Source organism: Castor canadensis, chromosome 9 (assembly GCF_047511655.1).
Source record: "Castor canadensis chromosome 9, mCasCan1.hap1v2, whole genome shotgun sequence".
NCBI classification, from domain to species: Eukaryota; Metazoa; Chordata; class Mammalia; order Rodentia; family Castoridae; genus Castor; species Castor canadensis.
Window position 1 is genome coordinate 81,992,872 of NC_133394.1, and position 26,761 is coordinate 82,019,632.

Sequence of the window (26,761 nt, forward strand, 5' to 3'; positions counted from 1 at the left end):
GGTGTGGATGCAGGGTGAGCAGCACTGGGAGACAAGTGGAGTCAGATCCAGGTGAATCCAGCATGGAATGAGCTAAACAGGGACAAGACACAGTGGTGCTTCTTGAAGGTTAATCTTGAGATGCTACCCGGTAAAATGCAGAAGGGAGCAGGAAATGTTAACTGTGCAGGCGACACAGCAGTTGGGAGGCAGCCGGGCACATGTGTCTAGACATGAGGTCATGAGGACCAGAAGCAGAACCTAGTGGGAAAGAAATATGGGTACCTTTTGGGCTGGGGGGATTCTGCCCACAAACATCATATGGAGACCCTTGCAAATCTGCAATTATTCTCTGTATCCTCATGGTGGCAGCAGCTCTTCTATGATATTTGCAAGTTGCCTTCCCTTCTGTCTAGACAGCTAGAACCAGGACTACAATTTAGAGGGGCAGAAGTCACTCTTCTGGTCATTTACAGGGACTTCCACACAGTCACATTGCCTGGGCTCTGAATTTCACAGATTCTCCACATCCTCAGGCAGCCCGTATTTTGCAAGTGCACATGTTAAAGTGGGGTGCACATTTACATCGCTATACTTCCCTTCTCCAGACTCTAAAATCCATGTACCAGGGCTGCATGAGCAGCAGAGAAATGACAACTCACTTGCTGGGCACACTTTGAGAAATGCAAAACCCACTCATCCTTCACTGAATGCTCACTCCCCAAGAGACAAAGATACAGCCTGGTGGAAGACCTGGGACAAGCAGCTGGTGAGCCCTACAGGAATCCCACTAGCGTCCTCTGACAACTTCCCCACAGAGGAACTGGCCTGCACTACTGCACAGGCCTGGAGGGTTGTCCATCTCCCACCAAGAAAGTGCTACGAGTCTGTCTTCTTCCATCCACAGTTTAATAGGTTAAGGTTCTTTCCTTGTAAAGCAATAGCTCGCAATCCCAACCAAGAGTAACCCAGAGGAAGCAGACAGCAGACAGAGGAGATGAGGAAACAAGAGCTAAACAGGCATGAAGTAACCCTGTCAATTCAAAGTAAAGCTGGCAGAGGCCACCTTTATACTTGTACCACTCCAAGGGTCATCTCTCCTTGAACTGCTACCAAAATGTTGAGAAAAAAAGATTTCCCCATCTCTACACTCAGCCATCAATTTCATCAATTTTCCTTTGACATATTCACAATACTGTGACAATGCAGTCAGGTTTGTTCTGTGTTTGGGAGAAATTTAGTTCTGAGTTCTTTGCAAGATTTTATCCAATAGCTCTAGAGCAAGGAGCAGAGAACCTTGTCTATAAGGGTGCAATAGTAAGTAGAGTATTTTTGGTTTTGTATGCTATGTCTTACATACAAATAAACAGGCTTGAGTATGGCCAAAAAACTTGATTTACAAAATACACTGCAGGCTATTTTCACCTTTGCAAGTATCTTCCTCTGCTTATATTTTCTGATGAGCTAAATAATTACCAAGTATTCTAATATATTTGTGACACTTGACATGCCTCACATATAGTCAGGATACACCCAAAACCATTTATTACTTGAAGGGTTCTTGTTGAGGAGAAAACCCAGACCCAATTTGCTTGCTTCTATTGCCCTCTGAGTTCTCAAATATTTACAATCTATAAAAAGGGACCAAAAAAGAACTGCATGGTCAATAGATATGTCTCCACATCTGGAGAAGCTGAGTGCTATGTGTCTTATAAAGCTCTCTCAGCTTTGTTTTAAAAATAGAAGAATCACATAAAATGCAATTTTTTTTTTTTTTGAGATAGGGTCTCCTTGCTGTGTACCCTAGGCTAGCCTGGAACTCAAGATCCTCCTGTCTCTGCCTCCCAAGTGCTGAGATTACAGGTGTGCACCACCATGCCTGGCTACTGTGGCCTATTCTTATATCAATTCCTGGGTTAGAATACCTTGAGAGTCACAATCAAGATAATTATTGTGTCAGGCAATACCAAATTATATTTGTTCAGTACTTTACTAAAACTTTTTCTTAACTCTGCAATAATCTGAAATTGTACCTAAAGAACTCTTTGTGCTATTTTTTTCAACATAAGAAAGCCTCATCTCTGCTGGGGCATTTGTTACTAATGTTTTTATATTAAATCAGTAAAAATTATGCTTTGCTCTCCAACCCAATAAAAAGCTCCAGATATTTTTACTTACTTTGGTTTTGGGTTGCAGAATAGACGTGCTGAGAATCCTAGGGGAAAAAAAAACTCTAGTTATTAAAACATTAAAGTTTACCTAAGGGGAAAACTATACAGTTTTTATTATTTAAAAGATAAGTCTATAAACTTTCAAATATACAGAAAAATGGAAACAGTGGCGAGACCACCACTCATACTACTCACCACATGGAGTCTACACTATTTTGCTGTATGACTAGCTTACAGCTATTCATCTATTTAATTGTCATTTGTTTGATGCATAAACGCTAATCTGATTTTTACATAAGATGGCTTTCACCACTGCTTTATTCCAAATGAATCAACTTTTTACAAAAGTATCATTCACATATATATACATAGATGTGTGTGTGTGTGCTGCACGCACGCGCAAAAGAGAGAGAGAGAGAGAGAGACACGGGAAGAGACGGGGAGGGGGGAGAGAGAAGGGGAGAGGGAGAGAGAGAGAGAGAAAGGGAGAGGGAGGGAGAGAAGGAAGGAGAGAGAGAGAGAGAGAGAACATACTTTTTTTTGTGGTACTGGGGTTTGAACTCAGGGCTTTGCACTTATAGGCAGGCACTCTACCACTTGAGCTATGCCTCCAGCCCTTTATCATTATAAAGAAGGCAAAATATCTAACTCACAGAAAATTGGGTTTATATACATATAATTTTTTTGAAAACAGTATCATAGAAAGGAATAGTTATAAATACATGTGCACTCCAGATCTAAAAGTGCTAATCCTGAATGTTATTCAAAAGTACAGGCCAAAAAAAGAAAACGGACCTGTATTTAATACATTGTTCACAACACTGTAGTAAAAACACATGAGTCAGCAGCTTCTCAGCTTGTTATGAAAACCAGAACTAATGTTGCTGATCATACCAAACTTGAGAAAATTTAGGGAGGATGAGACAGGTGGGGTGTGTGTGTACAGAAATCAGACATTTTACCATTCTTAATTTCCCAGTATCTCTGTTTTCTGATTTCCTAAGGGACAACCCTCAGATGAGAGAATATACTGGGAAAACCTGAACATTTTTATAAGCTATAAACCCTATACAATCTGAGATGTTACTAGCATGAGTTGGAGAATAAATATCAAAGCATTATGAAGTACTGTATATGCTACACCATGATTTTAACAAGCTGCAAAGATTTCAACCACTAATACTTCATCAACTTGGCTCAGAGCAATACCTCCTACCTTTCACTAAGGTCATTGCTGTGCTTATTGTATTGTGAAAAGTTACCTTTGTGGGGAAAGGAAATTTGGATGGCTCAGCTGTACTAGGCGTGTGTATTGCTGTCAGAGGAGGAGGCCATGAGTGGGTCATTTCCTGGAAAGAGATTTGGAAAAGGAAGAAAAAGTAAATTACAAATAGAACATTCATTGTTAGTTATGTTAGTTTTTTGACCTTAATGTAGAGTGGATTGATGATAAATGGAAAATTAGTCTTAAAAGTTATTACTTATTAAAAAAAATTTTTAAAGACCTCCTACATGAACGGTCTATGTTTAAAAGCTAACTATCTCCAACTTATAAAACTTTTTTTTAAAAATGAGCTGGAAGAACAAACAAGAATATAGAAAGAAAATGAACTCCACACTAGAGTTCACAACCCATGAGCACAGTAACCAGCACTGGCAGAGCCTGGGGACAGAGAGCACTTGGAGCGGGCAGCCAGGAGCCTCTCCAGAGATGCCTTCCTCCTCCCTCAGCTTCTTTACTGCACTTCCTGGAATTACTCAAGTTCAAAGAAGAACCACCTTCCTGTTTGACTTAGGCAAACAAGGAATTTAGGCCACCTTGTTCCACTTGGAGAGTTTTAATGGCTTTGACCCTTCTCTGATACACACTATTAGCACATAAGAACTTCTGTAGGAGGGGGTCATAACAAAATTAGCTTCCTTTTCCATTAAGTTTAATTTTTGCTCATTATTTTCTTGTTGAAAGCGAGATTTCTAAAATGCAAAAATTGATACACTTATCTTGACGTGAATTCTTTTGTCCTAAGCACATTCAGAAATTTTAGTTTGCTTTGTTCAAAACAGACATGTTAGATAGTGGACATGTCTAATAGCAAAGACACACACTCTCCTTGAAAGAGGTAACACAACACTAGAGATCCATTCTGTGGCTGGAGAAACGCCAACATTTTCCAGACAAGAAAAGTGAGATCCAAAATCACTGGTCATGGTCCTGCTGAGACTGAAAGCTGAGTAGCACACAAGTTACAAGCCCTCCGTCTTCCCAGTGTCAGAGACAGAAATCCCCGGCAGCATGGGTCACACCTTCATGGCAAACTGGCTTTAACGATGGAAAGGCAACTAACTCCACCAGCAAGCTGGTGAGTACACTTTCCCTGTACCACACACTCCTGTTCTTTTCAAAGTGCTGGCTAACTTCTTCTCCACCTCCACAGAAATGCCATCTGATCTGCCTAACAGCTGGAGCTGGTGCTGGATCAATCAAGTGCTTCCACTTCCAACCCACCTTCCCCACTGTCACTACACAGGTGCCTACATCCCCAGGACAGACCAAAAGGGCCCTGCCCAGTGACCAGCAGCATAAGTGATGCTGGCTTTGAAGGAAGTTCTATTAAAAATGAAATCACACACTTCATTTAATATGCAACAGGAGTTCCACACTAAATATTGGAAAGAGTAACTGGTCTAAGAACCAGAGACCCCACTGGGTCCTAACTCTGACTTGGATTAGCAGGACAGCCTCAGCTCTGAGTCTACATTCTCAAAGAACTGTCAGGCAGTTTAAGTGCTTGAATGTGTAGTGTACAGAAAGCACTAAATGGAAAAGTTACGGTTTTTTCCCCTACTTTTTCAGACAGGGTCTTGCTATGCAGCTCAGGCTGACCTCAAACTTGCTATCATCCTGCCTCTGCTTCCTGAGTACGGGGATTACGGGAGTGTGCTGCCAGCACTGCAACTTCCAACTAAAACTCTACTTCCCAAAGAATTCCAATACTCTACCAAAGAGAGCCTCCCTGCTGTTTTATTTCTTTGACAACACTTTAAGGTAGAGAACCAGTGAAATGTTACCATTTTAAACACATGTAATAAGAAATGTGGTGCTTGAAAACAGCACTCTTATATTCTCCAAGAATGTCTTTGTTATGCTAGTATATCTGACTTTTAGTCACCAATTATTGCCAAACAACATCTATCAATATTCTCAATGCCTAAGGCTATCCCAGCTATTAAATCTGGCAGTTGGAAAGTGCATGAATTCTTTCAGATCCTAAGTGTTTCCTTGGTAGTCTGAAACGATTTATATACTTCCCTACATGCCTGTAGAGGGACTTAGGCAGTAGGAGGATGGAGCCATTACTAAGGAGAGGAGGCTGTCCAGGTGGTCAGGAGGCCATAGTTTTGCTCCCTCTTAACAATGACTCACCACATGGGCAGAGCCAAATCATGTGGCACCTGCCTCACTCCTGCCCTTCTGAGCCCAACAGCTGTAGTCTCTCTCCTCCATGCTCATTTCCCTCTAGACACACCGTCTAGTTCTAGCTGTTCCTCTACACAACTTTTTTCCACCTCGAGGTTTCTCACCAGCTCTTCCCTCTGCCTCCTCCTTTGTTCACTGGTCTGTCACACTGTTCACAGTCCCTATTACTACATTGTAAGTTTATCTTTTCCATCATAATCTCCATGACAGCAAGGACTCTGGAATCCTCACTGGTTTTCCCAGTGCCTAGAAAAGTATCTAGAGACTTAATGGGTATTTGCTGAGTAAATGAATGAACAAACAAACAATAAGGCCACTACTCATTGTACTAGCATCACTGGAATGTGGCACTGAGGCACTGCCTACTTACACTGCATTTGCTCCCGAGCAGGCACTGGAGGCTGTGCCACTATTAGTAGGAAACTCTAGATTCCCATATTGCTTGCTGAGGGCACGGTACCCCTTCTGGTCCCCAGTACATGGTCATTTTCTGGTTGCTAGCAATCTGTCTGCTATCTGCTTATCCTGTCCTATCAGCAGGCTATAGGACTAACAGGCCATCACTTCCCCTTCATTAGAATCCTTCCACCCTACACATTGCCCCCAGAGAACCAAATCACCATAACTCGTTGACTATCACTGGTTTGTCACAGGTAGGGAACTGTCTGTTAACCTCCTATTAGGAAGATCTGTGTTTAGATTCCTCCTGATCTTAATAATTGCTAGTACAAGATCAGATCAGGAACCTTGAGGCAGAGAACACTGTCTGGAACATAGGACTTAAGTGAGGTTACAAACAGAAGAAAGGACAGACTCCCAGTCTTTTCTTGATGGGCCCATTCCTCTTCTGTCTTGGGCAGGCTGTCCCAGTTTGTGAAACACACACCATTTGCTTGCATAAACAACTCTCCAGAATTTCACTCATTAAAGTGATACTGGCTGAGTGGGGTGGGAGGATGCATGAGTCAATTAAGTTAAAAAAAAAAAAAAAAAAGCTTGTCTGATGTTATAATGCCATCATTCCTAAAGAAAGCTTGTGAAATGTCTTGTGTTAACATACATTAAAACCTAAGAGAAGCATTTAAACCGGCAGACACCAAATCTTTATTATTACAGCTGCTTTTGAAGTCAGTATAGAACAAATCACACACAATTTCAGAGAAAATGCTAAGACCATAATTTATAACTAAGTCATTTACTACTTTTCTGACTCACTATACTGAAGAATTTCAGAAACAGGAGAGGGAAAGGATGATACAAAAACCTAACCAAGGTAATTTGTTTCTTATTCTTACTTGCAGACTACCAAAAAATTTATCATCTTTTTTGCAGTTCAAAGTATGCTTTCTCAGAAAATCCTAACTATGAAAGAAGCAAGAGGATGTAAATCAACAGTGATTGAAGCCATGCTACTCAGGAGGCACAGATCAGGAGAATCAAAGTTCAAAGCCAGCCCCGGGCAAATACTTTGCAAGACCCTATCTCGAAAAAAGCCATCACAAAAAAGGTCTGGCTGAGTGGCAAGCGTAAGAGTACTTGCCTAGCAAGCATGAGGCCCTGAGTTCAAACCCTGGTACCACCAAAATGATAAATAATGTTAGTGTTTTCCAAAAACCCAGTTAAATATTACCTTTGTCAAATTTTTTTTGAAGTGAAATGGTAACCACTATGTTTTTTAGTTGTCTACAGACATTACCATTACTTATGATGAAAAATGAGCAGTAGAGGTACATGTCATGTATCTGTCTTCTACGTAAATTGGCTCAAGTGGAGCACCTGCCTATCAAGCCCAAGGCCCTGAATTCAAACCTCAGCATAGCGATAAATAAATAAAATTTCAAAGAATCAGAAACTTTACAATAAGACAGCAAGAATATCACTAAAACTGACATAAATAAAATTATAAAACAGGTAAGATGAGAAATACACAAAACCCTCAGTTGTTACAATTACTATACTTAAGCATTAAAAGTAAGCTCTAGATTTCCTAGAAATTAAAGCCAAGACGGGTAACATGACAGTTTCTGTAATTCCTCTCTGATTAAAAACATGTCAATTCAAAGGGAGAAATTTTTTCCTAGAATTGAAATCTAGAAGGAACTTGTCATCCTAGTGCAAGAAAAGCTGAACAAGCAGATAATGGACTCAATGGTTTATTTATAGAAGAAGAGCAAATGATCACAGAACAGTGTCAATAAACTATTGGGCAGGGACCCTTTAGGGTAAGTCTGAGATATCTATTTCCTTCCCACTTTTTCTTTTTGTCTTTTAAAATGTCAGACTTCCTGAAGAAGAGGCCATATATACTAGGTATTGCCTACTAAACACCAAGGACTATGATCAGGGCAACATAACCCCTGTACCATGCTATGTCAGTACGGGACTTTCCTCTATGGGAAGTAAGCAGCACTCCTGGGTCTTCACGTACAACCAGAAAAACTTCAGGCGCTATTAAAACTCTGGTCCAAATGCCTTATGGTTTGTAAACATCATTTTGATCAATAAAATCTGTTACAGAATTAAATAACATGCTGAGTTTCCTTTTGTTACTGTTCTGGTTTATTTTGGTGTTGGAGGTATTTGGAAGAAAAAAACCTGTCCAAAGAGGGTTGGGAATGGCAAATGCCCATCAAAAAGGAAAATCCATAGACACATGTCTGCTTGCCTCCCTCTTTCTTCAAATGATAACAACAATGGACTCACCTTGAGAATCTCTTCAACACAGTGAACTTCATTGGAGTAGGTCTGCTGAAAGTGAAAAGGAGATTAGTTAGAAAAACAACAGCTAGGAGTGATGAAAATGGTAGATGCACAGGTAGGCTCACTTCCTGCCTTTTAGAAGCTGACCACTAGCAACTTTACAATCTGGGTGAGTAAAACCAACAATATTCACCTGACTTAGTGTTGCAAGAAACACGAGGAAATGGCAAACTGAAGACCTCAGCAGACTACTTGCAAATCTTGGATCAAAAGTTACCAATGGGGGCTGGAGGAGTGGCTCAAAGTAGTACAGTGTTTGCCCGCCTAGCAAGCGTTGAGACCCTGAGTTCAAACTTCAGTACCACAAAAAAAATTTTTTAAAGTTACCAATGGAAAACATGTATGTTAAAGAAACAGTGCGTGGAAGCTAGCACATAGCTCAGTAGACCACTTGCCTAATGTGCCTGAGGCCCTGGGGGAAGAAAGACAGAGGATAGGAATCTGGCATGGATGCCTATGCCTGTAATCCCAACTCTTCAGGAGGTGGAGGTGCAGGTAGCAGTGAGAGGACACCTTGATCAGCCTGGGGAAGGACCAGAAAGGGAGAGAAGGAAGTGGTAATATATGGGTACATCTAGGGGAATAACAGATTACAAAACTGAAGGCAAAAAGAGATTAAAGCAGATGACACAGTCAGCTACCTCCAACATCTGTCATGTTCAATGACCATGAACAATGTGATCACCCAAACACTCCTGCGTGAGTCTACACGCAGGAGGCCAAAGTACAGTCAAAGTAGTTTTTCATTATTGTTTTTTAAAATTATAACCTGCCACTTCATTTTAAAGTTAAAAATGTCTCCTGTTCCACTTCTATTAGCACTGTCACATATACATACACGCGCTGTACAGTATTCCCAGGGTGAGAACTTAAGGGACAAGGATTAGTAGATGTTTGAAGGAAAGATTACCATTTTTATGCCTCCTCCTTGTCTCCAGGTAAACAGAGGCCAGCTGCTCTGCTGCTGGCATCACCCCACAGACAGTGCCCAGGAAGTGCCAGTTTATGGTCTACACAGTTTTAAATGAAAAGGAAACAGACAGCCTACCTAAAATATTATTTTTTCTGAAGTAGAGATGGAATAGCAGCTTTTGCTTGGTGTTGGTTTCCCAGGGCTTTTCCCAACCCTTCCTGCACTGCCGAACAAAAGTGTTGCTCTTCCCCGCCGGCCAATCCAGTCTGCCTACCTCACAACGACCGAATGGAAGGAAAAGAATTCTTCCTCCTATTCTCGCCTCCAATTTAAGAATGCAACTTAATAAAGCACTGGTTAGGGTTTATTCGCCTACCATTTCCCCTCATTCCAATTGAAGGAATAATGAAAAGAAAAGGCATGCAACATTAACACTGTCCTGTAATTAACTCCACAGGACATATCACACTTCCACTACAATCTGACCTGCCTAGGTGTGTGCACAAAACATGCAAACATTCTGGAGATGGTTTTACTGGCACTGGGGGGGGGGGTTATTTTTGAGGTACAGCCAGAAGTTCAGAGGTATAACCAAAGAGAGCCAAGGGTGTTCTCCCACATCTGCTGTCCCCACCAGACTCATCCTTACAGATTCAGCATTGTTTTCAAAACCACTAAAGGATGTCTCAAAACTAGACCCAACATTACTGCTCTGTTTTAGCAAAATGTTAGGTACAGAAATGAATGTTGTTTTCATGCGAGGGCAAAATATAATTACACACTATGGTTTCAATTTTTTACATACATCATTAGGAAAAATTGACCGAAGTTGACGGTGAGGCCCGAGGTGGTAGTACATGCCTCTAATCCCAGCATTCAGGAGGCTGAGGCAGGAGGATCATGAATTCAGGACTGGTTTGTACTATACAGCAAGAGCCTTTCAAACAAAAAGGGGTAGGGGGAGGAGGGAGGAAGGGAGCAAGAGGAAGGAAGGAAAACAAGAAACAAAGAAAGTTGAAAGTTAATGAATAGAACAGAGCACATAATTGGACTGACTCTGAACAAACAGCTCCCTTATCCTACCTGTTGCTGGAATAAGAATGTGAATCCAACAAAACCATCTGGCTATCAATGAAAATAGTGACGCACGTACAATGAGGACAAAAAAAATTTTAAAAACTTGCCCCCTGCTTACAAAAGAATGATTGAAGTCAGAAAGTTACACCTTTATCGGGGTGCAACGGCTGTAATCCTAGCTACTCAGGAGGCAGAGATCAGGAGGATGCCAATTGGAGGCCTGCAGGTGCAAACAGTTCCTGAGATCCCATCTCAACCAATGGTTGGCGTCACTGAGTGTGCCTATTATTCCAGCTACCTGGAGTAAACAGGAGAATTGAGGTCCAGGCCTGCTGGGCATAAACACAAGACCCTATTCAAAAAATAACTAAAGCAAAAGGGGCTGGAGGCATGGTTCAAGTGGTAAAGCACATGCCTAGCAAGTGCAAGGTCAGTCCTGAGTTCAAACTCCAGTAACACCTTCAAAGTCCTGAAAAAATTCTATCTTCTTACTGATTTAACAGTCAACATTCAGCCAAGATGTTTCAGATCACTGAAGATTCATTTTTTTTTAGAAAGGTTTCTTCATAAGATGAATGAGAACTGAAGTTTTTCTAGAAGTTATTGTAGATTGGTGACATTTACCTTACCCAGATACTCGGCAACAGTCATCACCTAGCCATTTAAAATCCTAGTTAGCTGGATAATTTATTGCAAATTTCCCTGCATTCCAGTGTGAAAATGGCTGTTTTAAAGGGGAACAAGGATTCCACTTCAACTACTTCAAAATACAGTGTATGTAAGATTCTCCAAGCAGTATCATTGATAATCATTAATAACTAAAAATGAATAAATGCCTGGCAATAGGAGTCGAGCTCAATTGGTTCATCTACCAACAGCATGTGAAGGAGACTAACATAAACATACATGCTTGCACAAACAACGCTCAAATCTATACCTTTAACTTTTTCTTCAAAAAGAGTTTCCTACTTTCAGAAAAACTACGGCAATACCAAAAGGAATTCCCAGACTCTTGGTCTGGGTTTCCCAAATGTTACAGTTTGCTTTCTCTTTTTCTCTCCTCCCACCCATATACACCAGGACCTGTTTGCCCATGTTCTCAGACACACTTCTCCATGCACCATGCTACCTTTTGAATCTGTATTTAAAAGAGGAGGTTACCAGAGTCGGTACAGTGCAGCTCATTTTGTGTCCCGCCTACCTGAGACTCACATCTCCACTCTTCTCTCCACCAAAACTAGAGACAGTCAAACTGGAGAATAGGCCTGTCAGGTGTGTTTGCAGAGAAAGATCTGTAAGGACAGGCTGTCTTGTTTAATAAATTACAACTTGGCACCTCCAAGTCTGCCACTGGAAGGAAACTTCCCAAAAAGGGAGGGGCAGATGAGCAAATCAGAATGTCCTAATCCCTTTCTTAAAATCCACATTCCCCACAGGGGCTCCAGCGGAATACTGTCACTCCACTAAGCAGAGCCAGGCTCTCCCTTTAACATTGTGGCCAGAGTAAACAATGAGTCCTGGCCAGACCCCATTGCAGCTCAGCTGAGATTCAACCTAAGACTTTCTTAAGACTGCTTAAAGAACAAGAGACGATAAAAAGCAACAGTAACCATCGACAATCATTGCATGAATCAAGATTTACTTTGCAGGCCCTTCCCTGTTCAATTTCTCCCTCTCATCAGTGTAGACACTGACTTCAACTCACAGATTTCACTTGTCTCTCGCCCTGGATGTTGCATTCTTAGAGCAGGTGTGCTCTCCCCTGTTGCCTAAGAGCGGTCGCCTCACACATGGTCTGCCATGGAAAGACCAACATCGCAGCAGATACCTCATTTCCTCATTGGGGTATGGCCTTAACACAGGAACCATAATTCTACTCAAATAAAAATGATAGCAGCTACTTATTGAATGCATATTGTACTTGACATTGCATTAAACTCATTATGCTGTGATTTCCTCAATTTGATACTATCGATTATAGTTTCAAATTATCGATCTGAAACTATCCATTATGATTGCTAACTTGGCAGGGGAAAGGCTACTACACTAAATGCACCCATCGATTGTAAGATAAATTACTACTAACAGAAATTTTAAGATAAAATAAAAAATGGTGTGGGCATTGCTATATAATGCTCTATTTCATTCTCATGTCACCCTCTGTGGTAGGCATTATTCCAGTGATTTTTAAACAGGGAGACTGGAATTGCATGTCCAAGGTCACACAAAAGCTGGGAAGTGGCTGAACCTGGCTTCAGAATCCTGTCAAACAGGCTTTCCAAAAACCTCAACAGTCATGCAAGAGAGAACATATAAGCATTTTAGGAGGGGTTGTGATTCCCATCCAAGTACGACTAAAACCATCTTTTAAAGAGCAACGCTTTCTTTTTCAACTGTTCCTACAAAGAAACATTTTGGCACTCACAATGAACAGCCTCTTACTACAAGTGTTCCAGACCAGAAAAGGCAGCAAGGCTGACCTCTGCCTGATTTCTCACTCCTCTTGCAGTGACGCTGTATAACTGAAAGGAAACTTATACTACAAAAATAAAATAATGTTAGTAAGTGGCTTCTGAGCATGACACAGTTTGTTTTACTGAGCTAAAAAGGGCTGGACAGAGAAATATACTTTACTGCTAGTTGGGGTGAGGGGGAGGGGGGGAAAGAGTCTTATAATACTGTGTTTTAAGTCTCTCAAGTTTCAACAGAGCAGCATTTTTATAACAATGCTATTCTCAAAAAGCCTTAGTTATCACTGACCAGGAAATGGGGGAGCACAAAGGCAGCCAGTGCCTGGCAAGGGAAGCCAAAAGCTCCTGGATTCTAGACCTGGCTCTGCTGAAGACTAGTTCTGCAATCCTAGCTAAGTGTCAATTTCTGTGGGACTATTTCCTCATGGTGATAAGGACAATAATGCCAAACCCAACCACTTCACAGGCTTGGTTCAAAGGTCAAAAGTGAAAACACGCAACTTTAAAAACAGTCAAAGGCACCAATATTTGGAATAATATGTAGTGCCAACATTAATTATCAGGGTATCTTTAGGGTGTGACAATTTAAGAAGAAATCCCAATAGGTTCTCTCTGTAAAGTTTAGTTTTTTAAAGAAAATATTAACATAACACAAATGCCTGCTACATTTCTTCAAACATGTTGCCTCTTATTACCCTTCAGTCTTTTTGTTGCTTTTGGCTCTTGCTAGGCAGTTGGCTCTACAGCTTGAGCCAAGCCTCCAGCCAGACTCTTCAGTCTATTTGCTGCTTATCTATTCCCAACTAGCTAGGCAAGCCACATTTTTCTTGCCCTCACCTAGAAACTTCCTCCTTCTTCTACCTCCTGCCCACCTTCAGGATGCAAACAAAAAACCATCTTAGGGCTGGGCGCTGGCAGCTCAAACCTATAATCCTAGCTACTCAGGAGACAGAGATCAGGAAGATGAAAGTTCAAAGCCAGCTCCTATCTTGAAAATACCCATCAATAGAGTATTGGTGGAGTGGCTCAAGCAGTAAGAGAGGGCTGAGTTCAAACACCAGAGCCTCCCCCCCAAAAAAAGCATCTTAGGGTATTCTCAGAACCATCTACATCTACACTTTTTGTTTCTTCTTGGTTTCAGGTTCCACAAAAGCAGGGTGGTTATACCTCGCTGATTCACCAATGACATACTGCCACACACATGCAGACAACAAACATTTGCTAGTAAGTTTTCAGTCTCTGAACTCTCTAGTAGAGCTTTGGAAACTCAGAAGATGCTTGCTACAGGCTGTTTGAATTAGAAATCAACACTTAAACAAAGTAAGCAGAAATGAAATATACTAGGGATAAAAGTGGTTTTGTATTGTTTTCTCCTCAAAAACACTGAACCTACTCTGAAAAGCTATGTTTCTCATGCCAGACTGGCCAACAACCAAAAGACTGACAACACTGTATCCACAAAGCAGAAAAGAATTGTAATACTGTAAATAGTATGAAGGCAAAAGGTTACAAACTCTGAAAACAAAACATCCATTTGACAACAGCTACCAAACTCTAATTACATATGCTCCATGACTCTTCCTGCATTGACTCCTTTATGCTCAAAAATAACACATGTACAAAGTTTGTAAACATCAAAAAATTACAAACAATCTGTGTGTGTGTGTGTGCGTGTGTGTAGGTAACTGGCTTAGGAAACTATGGTACTGCACACACCACTACAAGAAATACTATGCAGTTATGACAACCAATGAGCAAGTACATTTGTGCACTGATTTGGGGATATCTCCAAGATATATGAAGTACAAGGCAATAAACAAGGTGTGTTATATGTCAGCATTTGCATAAATGACAAGTGTCAATGAGAAGCAAGCACGTATGGAGCACTGCTTATTACGCATAAAAATATACCACCAGGAATAATGAGGAATAAATCCATAGCATCAGTTTCTTCTGTAAGAAGGAATGGAGTAGGGGAAGACCTCCACTATGTATCCTTTCTTAACTTTTATATTTTGAACTATTAAATATGCTACCTAGCCATTTTAAAATGCACAAATATGAAATCGGAATAAAAGGATGAAAACGTTTTCTTAAAGTACAGCTAAGAATCCTTGGCTACTTATGCGTTCACATTCTATCCTCCTTCCTCTATGTAACTCCTTCTTCCGCAGGCACACCTATCATCAATCTGTCCCCAGCTTAGCCCTCGGTGCTCCTGGCTCACCCCACATAATACTTGCCACACTAAATTGCTGTTTACAGATTCACAGTCAGCCTTCCAAACAGACTCTGAGGTGCTTGACTTACAGTCAGTGTCTGGCCCAGAGTGAGCTCTTGCTCACCAAACTAGACTGGGAAGTCCTTGAAGGTGAAGCTTTTTTTTTTTCCATTTTGTTTTTCTAATCAGTTACAGTTAAATACTGAACAAACACTTTTAAAACTTGCAAAGCCTCACAGGATTGTTATGAGAAAGAAATAAAATAGTACATGTTAAAGTTAGTATCATACAAATAAATATATGCAATTATATGAAGACACGATAGTCATTTCTAAGAGAGATTAGAGGAGACCAGAAGACCTGGCTGAACAAGGTTTTGACATAACATTGATTGTATTCTGTGAATACACAGAAAATTACCTGAACAACTAAGTGGGTTCCAAGAAAATGCTTGCACTACCCCTGGGTGTGCCTGTGTCAGCAGGACTGCTTTTTCAGAAGCACCATGCCTATGGGCAACTGTCTATAGGCCCCCACACCCAGGATTTTAAGATGAGTTTTCAAAATCCCTGGCTAGAGGTATGGAATGCTTATAGTCCAAACTAAAACAAGAACATGACACTACCACCCAACCATGCTAGAGACTGTTAATGTGGAAGGAGGGATACGGGGCCAGACAAAAAAGAATAAGGTCCCCAGTTTTCTTTAAAAATGAGAGATCATGAAAGTTGCATTGAACTGCCAAATTTCCCCTTAAAATTATTAATCACACTTCATCTCTCCCCAGTTATTTTCAAATAGTGGAAAGCTTTTGAACAGTTCTGTCTTGTTGAGTACGAGGGATAGAATCCAGGGCCTCCAGCAAGCTCCAACACTGGATCACTTATTAAAACTGGTAAGCTCCAACATGTAGCATAGAATCATTCATGTTGCCTGTTCTCCAAATACATTTCATGTAGCATAGAATCATACATGTATTTGCCTGTTCTCCAAATACATTTTCAGGAGTAAAAATGCTGACCAAAAAAAAAAGATTATCTAAACTAACGAGGAGCAGGGTGTGGTGGAGAAAGCCTATCACCCGGGCGCTTGGAAGTTTAAGAACAGCTTCGGCTACGTGGTGAAACCAGGTCTCAAAAAGCCAAAAGAAGTAAATTTTTTAAAAAAGTGATACCTATTGTAACTACAATCCATCACCCTCGCCCTACCAGTAAGATATCTTCACCTACAGGAGCAGTTGCCTAAATGCGGTTGGAAACACTAATTTCTCAGAGGGCAAAGTTTCTCATGTGACAGGACTGCCAGGTCTCTGGGTGGGGATGGGAAGGTCCCACAGCATGCATGGGTGAGGTGAGGCAAAGGAGTGAGTCTCCATGAAAAGGCAGATCAAGATATTCTCAGGATGTGCAGAGCACATGCTAGCACCCCAGTTCTTTTAACAGGTGAGAGTCCACACCCTCAAAGTTTAAAAGTACGCCTGTAAGTAAACTGCTCTTTCACAGACACTCTGTTACCTTGTCTGTTTTTTGCCAACTAAAAGCAAAAACAAGCTAAAAAGGGAGGAAGGGGGACCAAAACATTACTGACACTTACAACAAAGCCTTACAAGGAGGCTTTTGAAAACAAGTCTTTAAAGATCAATATGAATAATTAGAGAATTTATTGTTCTTTTCCAGTCAGTTACTTTGATCACACAAGTGAAATAATTTGCTTAAATAAGTGTCATAAAGATAATTTATTTTTCCAAAGCATAGAAAAATTTATAAAAGCTCAATTTGTATTAACTAAGCTACTTGAAACATTCTGGAAACTCTGTTTTGATCTGTTTTTTAAAAAGTCATCTTTTATAATTATGAAACCTAGGACTGTAGTTCTTCAGATGTGGATTAAATAAATTAAAATTAAAACAGTGAGTGGCTGTTCTCTACACACAGGATTGTCGTAACACTCATTTGGTAAAAGTGCTGGTTTCACTCATTTTCTGCTACTCTAGATTCTGATGTAGATATTGGTATCACATGTGGGTTTCCCATTTTGAATAATGTCTGTGAGGTTTCTATACAGTCACACGAGACAGTACCTACTGAAAATCGCTACCTGGTGTTGATGCATTATTACATGGAAACATGATTTCAGTACTTATTATTTGTGACATGTCAACTACCTTAGTACAAAAGTAAGAGTTTAGGGAATACCTGGGATATGTTTAAATGCACTGAGAAACAAAGTGTCTGGGCAAAAACAAATGGTGAAAAACAACAAAACCAACTTACCAGTATTTGAGAGGTAAGTATGTCTAATTTCAGTTATTCCCCAACTTCCTAACTATAGACTGTGAACTATTACCATTCACCATGTAATAGGGGGAGTCAGAAATCCCCAATGGCCTAAGCCTCTAAAACACTGAGGCTTTGATGAAAGATCACATGAGGCCCCATGAAGCCCATTGTGGGCATAGCAGCCATGAATGATTTAGTAAGAGCAGCTAAAAAGGCACTGCTTTAAAAAAAAAAAAAAAAAAAGCTACCACAAAGAACAAGTCTAGACATTCCATTCCAGTGATAATAAACTGACAAGTTCTTTCAAATGGCCTAAACTATAGGACCTAGTTCCCCATCCACAACAGTCTGCTTACTGAAAACCCTTCAGAGAGTTTGGGGGAAAGATTTCTTTATTTTTTGAATGGGAATATCAAGTTTGTAAATAGAAGTAGCTGTTCGACCAGAATATGTCACTGCAGGGAGGGTATGAAGCTGTGTTATCACAGTACTACCTCTACCACCCACCACACACACACACACACACACATACACTCCCTCTCTTGCTAGTCCTGTCTCACAAATCATATTAACGGATGGTTCTGATCTAAAACAACACTCCTAAATTACTTTGTCAACCATGACAGGATTTATAGAGACATAAGCCTGTGTTACTGATCCTTCTTTAAGTGTACATGTCCATCAAATTTAAGTGGCAAACAATGTTCAGGAACCATGTCTGATTCTATGTTTCACTTTGCCTGGACTCTTTTTTTTTTTTTTTTCTTTTCTCCATAACTGAGTATAAGCTAAGGTGATAGAGGAACCAGGAAAGAAAGAAAAAAGGCAAAAAAAACCAAAAAACAAAAAAAACTTTCCATCAGTTTCTGGATGAGGTTGAAAGAAACTGAAGTCACATGGATAAGATAAACCGTTTAATCCATGCTTTGTCAGGAAGGACGAAAATTTTTTATCCTGGATTTACTCCAGCAGAAATCACAGCAGTCTACCCTGAGTTAGGTGCTGCTTGTCTGTCTCCTGGCATCGGTTATTTTTAAAAACAAAAAACAGAATCCAGTGGAGAAAAAAATAGAAAATTACTGGAGTGGTAGGCTACAGGCATAAATACTCTAAGGAAATGAACTGAGCTTCAAACTACCCTGGGGATTACTGACAACACTACAGCAAACAGAAGAGAAGATGGCCTTGTCTTTACAGCCAAAATCTCAATAAATAAATTGCTTATTTCTTTCTCTCTCTCTCTTTCTCTCTCTCTCTCTCTTTGACTTTAATGTTAGTAACAAGCAACTAAGCTAATTGCTAGGGTCTAGGAAAATCCATTCTGGGGATGTACAATTCAATTACTATCAGATCATTATGAATGGTTATAAACCATTTATTTAATCCCATCAAATAGCAACTAAATTGAAAGGGCTACTTTGCTTTTGAATAGCCTATTAAAAACCAGATTGAAAGGGAGGTAGAGAGGTACATGCCTGTAATCCCAGTTACTCTAGAAGCCGAGTCAGGAGCATTGGGAGTTTGAGGCCAGCTTGGGCCATAGTGAGACCCAGTTTTAAAAAGAAAAGAAAGACAAGCAGATTCAATCACTATTTAAAAAAAAAAAAAAACACATAGTAATCACACTGAATCTTAGATAGTCTTTTTCTGTGCTAACTTTACATACAAATTTGTTCTGGAAGCATAGAAAAACTATAAAACTTCTAACAAGGTTCACCTTGATACACTTATTCGCTGGATTGGTGAAAGTGAAAATATATTAAATAATCAAGTTTTTAATAAATGTTTAGTCACTGAATAGGCATCAGTATTTACTGTAATAAATATAACAGGCAAGGCAGGTAGGTAACTAAGGTTTTTTTTGTGTGTTTGTTTCTTTAAAGTTATTCTTACATTTATTTTAAGTAGGTATTTAATAACATGACAAGGAGAAAATTACCTGTAAAATAAATGTAGTCAAATTCCTTTGTAAAGTATTTATAATATATACTACTACTAATTTAAAGGGTGTACTGGAATGAACACTACATGAAATGAAAACATTTAGACTGGTTCTCAAGCAGGTATGTCTTAATGTATTTTATTGTTTCTTTTAAGGTAAACCTTTTAGAGGGGGCTAGGGACATAGCTCATAGTGTTTGCCTAGCATGCATGAGGCTCTGGGTTCAATTCCCAATAGCCCCCCCCCACACACACACACATACACACAAATAAACCTTTAAGATAGGCACAGCTCACTGTCAAATAGTTGTTTTCTTAATAAAAATCTCTCAAAAGTCTTTTGTAGAATGAAATCACCAGCTTTTTCCGCACTTAACCAGAACTCTGACTTTTTTTTTATGGGGGGAGGGGAGTAAGTCACTATAAAATTCTGTTGCCTCTTAAAACCTACTGGTACCAGTCCTCTAACTCATTTTATGACATGGTTCCTATGGAAAGAAGCCAAAAAGTTTTAACTTATATTCAAATCAATCAAGAATTTATAGCATAATAATTCAGGGTTCTCTTCCCTTTTTTTAGCTGATTTCATTATAGCTCAACCTAAAGTAAACAAATTCTGTCCTCTTGAGAGGGAAAGATAGAAACTGTCATCTTTTGTTACTAGCTTTTTCATCACATAAATTTACGCCTCAGAGAGATACAGGTTACATGATCACAAATGATGCTAATAAATCAGTAAGAACCATAAAGCTACAAGAACAATTAAACTTCTCTAGTACATCTGCCTGCACTGAGTAAAATAACACTGGTGAAAATCAGTACTACTTATTTATTAGAACGTGGGCAAAAGGTTCCTAATCTTCTAAGTTTCACCTAAATGCCACGTGTCTGCTGAAAAATGCAAACAAAGCAAAATGATTGTAGAGAGAGTGTGTGTGCAAGCATGCAGGCACACACCCTCATGTTTTGCCTTTTAAACTATCAATAAATGCAATTTGTAGCTTTGTGTCAACATTTGCCAAGTCATTCAGAAATTCTGGACCAAAACTGAAAGATGAAGAAAAAAAATTTTTAGTGGTAAGAAATTATTAAGTGTGTTCTTAATTTCTGTAAAATATATTGTCAAAGACATCTTGTAATTTTCTTCAAATACAACACTATGATATACTTCCTCTGAGTTAATCTGATTATTATTTCATAGGGAAGGAGGAAGGACCCACAAGAAACACAAACAACCATACAAATCGCAAGTGTTATTCCAGATCTCTAGGGGCAGCCAAAAAAAAACCACACCACCTGTCTGTTACCTATCAAGTGTACACAAAGGGAGGGGACATGGGAGGGGCCGAATACCGATGGCCAGAAAGCTTATCTACCTTGTTGATAAAGTCACACACATGGTAGTACTAAACCACAGAGGTTTAGACACCTCCTCCTTTGGTTCTTCACCCTTAACGGGGAGGGACCAAAAGAAAAAGAGAAGAGCAGAGACAGACAAACACACAAACTTTCTTCTGAGGCCTCACACTCTCTTGCCTTATTTTGCTACCCTCCATCTTCCCCACCTGAGCCTCGGGCTGTGTACTTACTGTGGGGCAGCTGAATAGTTTGGGGCACTTACCTCTGTGAACATGTCTTACTGCCCTCCTACATGGCCAAAAAGCTTCCTTGTTTCCACACATCTCCTTGCCACCCCTACTCGGTGCCCCTAGGTCACTCGTTTGTGCTGGCGGCAGTGATGGCGACCCTGACAGGAAAGAACTTCGCATGTCTTCCCTGGTACTGAGCCATAAGGAGCAGTGAGTGCTCCCAGGCACAACTCCCCTGGCTCTGCTCCTAAAAATGCTCTCTCAAGTACACCGTTGCTTAGCAATACTTGCCTTCCCCCTGTACATTCGAAATTGGCAACATCTGTCCCTTTGGCAATTTTGACTTATACAAAGCACCATGTGCATAGTTTTAAAACATACGGTTTTATAAAATGGGCAGTCCCTCCACTCCCACCTTCTTCCTGCAAAACCAGAGATGTGACAGCTCCAAAATGATTTACCCTTTGCTTTGCTTTTAAGGCCAACACAAAAAATCTACAGGATTTAAGACAGCTGATGGCACATAAGCAAAATATTTAAGCCACCAGTGGGAGTTCATACTAAACTCCACCTAATAAGGAGTGTGTCTGCACAATTGCACCTGAGGATGTGTCTGAAATAAAAATCTCATTTAGTTAACAATTTCCTTTAGAACTAATTCTATCAAAAGGCATTATGAGTATATGTATACCATTAATAAAGTAAGATTTCAGGAAATTCATGAAGTAGGTACAGCAAACCTCTTCTTTCCTTTCTCTCTCCCTCTGCCCCCTCTTTCCCCTCCTTCCTTCCTTTCGGTGCTAGGGATCAAACCCAGGGCCTCATCTTAGGCAATCACTCTTCCCAGACAATTGAATGACAGTTTTCATGTACACATTATAAGACAGACACACACAAACACATACCATTGGCAAAGGAATTTTTAAGTCTAGAGGAGAAAAAAATAATTTAAGTAATTCCAGTACTATGGACTTCAAAACACATAATCCTATATGGTCTACATTTCTTTCTATTACTTATCCATAATCTTAGCAGTTTACTGAGGTTACTCATTAACACTATAATTTTATACATAAGGAAAAAACTACATAAGAATAAAACTTTTATGGGCAGCATTCTCATTCTGCATCCCATTCTTTTTCTTTATGCATAGCACATTGACAGAGAAATAAAAATCAGAGTAATAAAATGTACAAAAGTTCACTTAAGAATTGAACTATGCTCTGTGCATTCAAACTTTTGCATAAGTACATTTTTCATTCTATTAAACAAATCAAGCTACAATTTTCTTTTTAGCTTAAGCCAAATCAATTTTGACATGTCAGAAACATATGTTTTTAAAGACACTCTGTAGGAACTGAGTTCCAGGCTACAAAGGGTAGGGTGACCTTTTTTGTTCTCCTAAAGTGTCTACCTGAATGCTTACAAAAGCAGAAAAGCCTGGCTGACACTTATTGCAACTGAAATACATCCTGCAGATTCTTGACTCTGTGTTTAACAATGTCCCTAAACTCTATAATGTGTACAAATTTATAGTCTTGGTTAAGCACAAAACATGATCTCAACACTCTAGAATCCACTTCTCACCTGAGTCTACTACTCACTACTTGCTGGATGAAAACAATCATTCTTGTGAACCTCTGCTGTGTTGCACTGTATGGGAAACACTTGAGCAGACTGCAAACTGGGAGACTCTCAGAAATCTCAGATAGCAGTTCTGGCTAAACAGGGTAGTGCTGGTGATCAAGCTTCCAGCTATAACTCTTCCATGGACCAAGGTCATTGCATGGAAACAGCTTAAAGATGGTACTTGAACACACAGTGTATTTCTAGTAAGTTGTCGACATTATCATTTTATCACTATCTTACCAGGACACAAAAGACTATGTCTTCCTTTTTCTTTTGGTGGGACTGAGGTTTGAACTCAAGGCTTCACTCTTACAAAGCAGGCAATCTACTACTTGAGCCACACCTACAGTCCATTTTGCTCTATTTTGGAGACAGGGTCTTGCGAACTATTTGCCCAGGCTGGCCTTGAACCAGCCTGAAATACAAGAACCAAGATCTTCCTGATCTCTGCATCCCAAATAGCTATGACACCAGTGCTAGCCTTTTTTCCTTTTATCATTTTTATGTTTACTTACATGTGTACACATTGTATGTGCCACCTCCTCCTCCTCAGTCCTTTTTTTTTTTTTTTTAAATCTTATTTTTTGGTGGTACTGGGGTCTGAACTCAGGGTTTTGCACCTGCTAGGTAAGCTCTCTGTCATCTGGGCCATCCCTCAGGCCCTCTTTTCTTCCATTCTACCAAATAAATTTTCCCACTTTTCCACAACATCCTCCTCTACAGTCTCTGTTTCTTTGAAAAAGCCAACATCTACTTGACACCTCTGTCTGCAATATGTTTCTAATTAATGTGGGGAAAGCACTGTAATTTTGGAGGCTGGGACCCTAGACTCTGAGAGGATGAGGATGAAGGAGGCCAGGGCAAGGGCTGTGGCGCTGTCCACCAGACAAGTGCTGATAAGCCTAGAGGGTTGGGCTGAGAATGCCTCCAACATACCCCTCAAGTTCAGCCATTTATCCAACAAGAAAAAGAATCAAAAAAGCTTCTGGTATAAAAGTCCAGTGCTGGGAGGGGAAGGTGAGGCCTTGTCATTCAGTACTTTACTTCTTGGCTGTCCCTTTGTGGAGTCTGCAGGGCAGTGACGGTGGGATTTAGGATTTACTTATCTAATTATCAGAGTACTACTGAAAATCTTTCCACTCTGAAGCTTTGGACAGGAGTCCTGCTCTTTAGGATAAATGCCATTACATTATATACTGCAATACTAAGCAAGAAATGAAAGTTATGAGATCTACAAGCAAGGGAGTTAAAACACAGGCTAACCACCTGCATCTTTAACGTGTAGTGACTGATACTACCCTATTCTGACATCTTGAAGGGAAGGAATCTTCACCTCTGACAATGTTCACGTGGACTCCAGCCCCAAACTCCATTGAGTCCTATATAAACAGCAACTTTTAAAACAAACAAAAAAACCCTGCTGGCATAGTCAGAAATAAATTTAAGACAGTTGTTATCATAAAGGCCTTCTTTAAAATACTCCCCACACAAGAAAAATGTCTACAGTACAGTATTAGCAGCAGCAGTAGCAGCTGTCAGTAGTAAACACATGCACTAAGAGGGGTTGCAGAAAACTAGAGGCAAAACAACTGACTCAAGGTCTTCAAATGTATGGAAGCCCTTCTTAGTGAAGGCAAGGAAATATTTTAAATCACCTCCAGCCTCAAGCTTATTTTATGCTATGACACTGTTCACTTTTAACTGGGACTTTATACAACTATTCCTTCATAACTCCAGAAGAGTCCACAATAGTTATGCCCATTTCAGTCATTTCCATGCTGCTTTGATAGTGTATGATCAACTAACCTTTTTACTTGACCTCATCCTAGCAAATGGTATTTATGAAAACCTAGGTTGGATACATGCTAGTATATACTTTTTTCCTAATTCAAATTAAGATACATAAAGGCTGGTGTCCCTAACCTAAAGAAATTCATGTACAGATCAGTACCATATGAACCTCAAAGCTAAATGGATGTCTTCGGTTATTGTTGATATTTTATAGCAAACCTGTGGTATTCTACCCACCCCGAACACCTTCCCTCTTCCTTCTCTGTAGTCTCACAACTGCATATCTGCTACATCAGACTGAGACCGCGCTCACAAATTATATGAAAATATGCACACTCTTGGGCCTATTCTTACTTAATTTGTGACCCAGACAAAAGAACTAAAACTTTATTTTCTGCAGTTCAGTTCTGAAGCTTTTCTGTGTATGTCATGATGTCCAAGTACAGCCAAAAGTCTCTTACTGTTTGGAACTTGCCCCATAGAATTCTCACAACTAACACAATTCTTGAATTCTGAGAATACAGAGGTGCAATACTCTATTAGTGATAGAAAATATTTACTTAAGTCATTTACTAAGAGAGTATCATATTTAAAAACGTGATTAAAACTAAATCCATGGCAGTTTCATTACTTCACCAAACAGAACACCATCACACCAACACAACATTAGGATACTTCCTGGGATTCAAGTAGTTTCTAAGCATAACTATAAAGTCAATAAAGACAACTTTAGATAGAAAGTAAACAATTTCCTTGCAGTGTAAATCTTCTTTCATTGTTACAAATGTCAAGGGGCGGGTAGTACATCCTGCAGTCTGATATATGCAGCCACTTAATTTTTATAAGAGCCTTGTCGTTCAGGCAGTATAATAGCATTTAAAGGTGAAGAAAATGATCATATGTTTTCTGACTCCATAGCTCCAGTCACTGAAATATTACTTTAACACAAAGTATTAACATCTAAAACTGTTAAATTCTCAAAATTTCAGATTCTAACCCAAGGTAAAGAGGTGAATGTGCAATACTTATACATGCAGGCACTGAGAAATTAACTATGATAATAACACAGACACAGCAGCTGTTTATGAAGTCATTACTATATGCCAGATGTTGATTTAAGCATTTCATACCCATTTTCTTACTAAAACCTGGAAACTACTTTATGGGGAGCATTCTAAATGAGACTTGAGCAGACAATTCACCTGTATAACAGCTAGTAGAAGGTAAAGAAGAGACTCAAGCCCAACTCTTCCTTAATCCCAAATCCATACCTATGTATAATGCCTAAAATCCCCATCTAACTACTCAAAGCAGGCAAAAAAAGAAAAAAAAAAAAAAGCTAACTTTAAGTATATCTTCCCTTTTCCAAAAACATGTAAATAAATCTGTACTATTCAATGGATTATGTGTTTTTTATACTTATTCATGTGTTGATAAATGAATATCAACACATCGAAATTCCCAGCAATCATACCTCTACAGGAAAAAATGACATCCAACAAGGAAGAAAATTTTCAAGCTCTCCATTCCCACCCCAGCCCTTAAATAGTAAATGCCTGTCTGTACCTTAAGGAAAGTCTCTGTAACTAAAGGATCAATATTGCTAAGAACAGAAAGAGGAAAAAAGCTCTTGTTCACTGAATGAGTACTTAAACAACCTTTCAATTAGCTAGTAATATTTAAAAAGTAATTTAAGATAAAAGATACCAAAGAATACACTACTACAGGAAGTACAGGAAACAACGTAGGAAACTAATTGCTAAAATTCATACTTCTTTTTAAAGAAAACCATGATATTTTAGAGTTGAAAAAAGCATCACTGATTATTGCTGTGGTCTGAACGTGTGTGTTACTCTAAAGTTCACATCACCTCAAGGTGACAGTATGAAAAGGCAGGCCCTTTTGGGGCCACTAGGCCTAAGGGCCCTGCTCTCATGGGAGGTATAAGCTATTTTAACTGTGCTTGAGGGAGCAAGTTCATTTCTTTGTCCCTGTGTCTGAGGACACAGCATCTATCCCCTTTGGCCTGTTTGCCCCTTCCACCAGGTGACCATGCAGCAAGAGGCGACATCTTGGAAGCAGAGAGTAAGTCTTCGCCAGACACTGAATCTGCTGGCACCTTGATCTTAGATTTCCCAGGCTCCAGAACTATGAGGAAAAAAAAAACTCTAGTATTTACAGATTACCCAGTGTAAGATTTTTTTTTTTTATAGCCACACAAATAGACAAAAGACTATCTACTTCTCTCACTACACATACAGGAAAACTAACTCTACAATCCACATTCCATGATTTTCAGCAGAATTATCTAAAGGGAAAGCTGTTCAGAAGGTTAACACTGTTAGTGTTTTTCCCTTTAAAATATGAACAAATGCCTAAATGACACATTTAAAGGCTTACAGAAAACATCTACATATTTGGACACACAAGGTCCAAAAAAGCAAATTGGTCCTCCTTTACAT

The 26,761-nt window shown here is 39.7% G+C and overlaps 1 protein-coding gene across 10 annotated transcripts in view; it reads right to left on the reverse strand.

Moving 5' to 3' along the window:
• Positions 1-26,761, reverse strand: part of Aff1 (ALF transcription elongation factor 1) — a 160,738-nt gene that overhangs the window by 40,016 nt on the left and 93,961 nt on the right. For 9 of the 10 annotated variants that reach the window (XM_020184043.2, XM_020184047.2, XM_074041803.1 and 6 more), the window contains 3 exons: positions 8,332-8,376; positions 3,413-3,499; positions 2,158-2,194 (listed from right to left, as the gene is read on the reverse strand). In XM_020184043.2, the coding sequence (XP_020039632.2) occupies positions 2,158-2,194; positions 3,413-3,499; positions 8,332-8,376 (169 nt within the window). The remainder of the gene's footprint in view (positions 1-2,157; positions 2,195-3,412; positions 3,500-8,331; positions 8,377-26,761) is intronic. The other variant, XM_020184045.2, reaches the window with a different exon arrangement.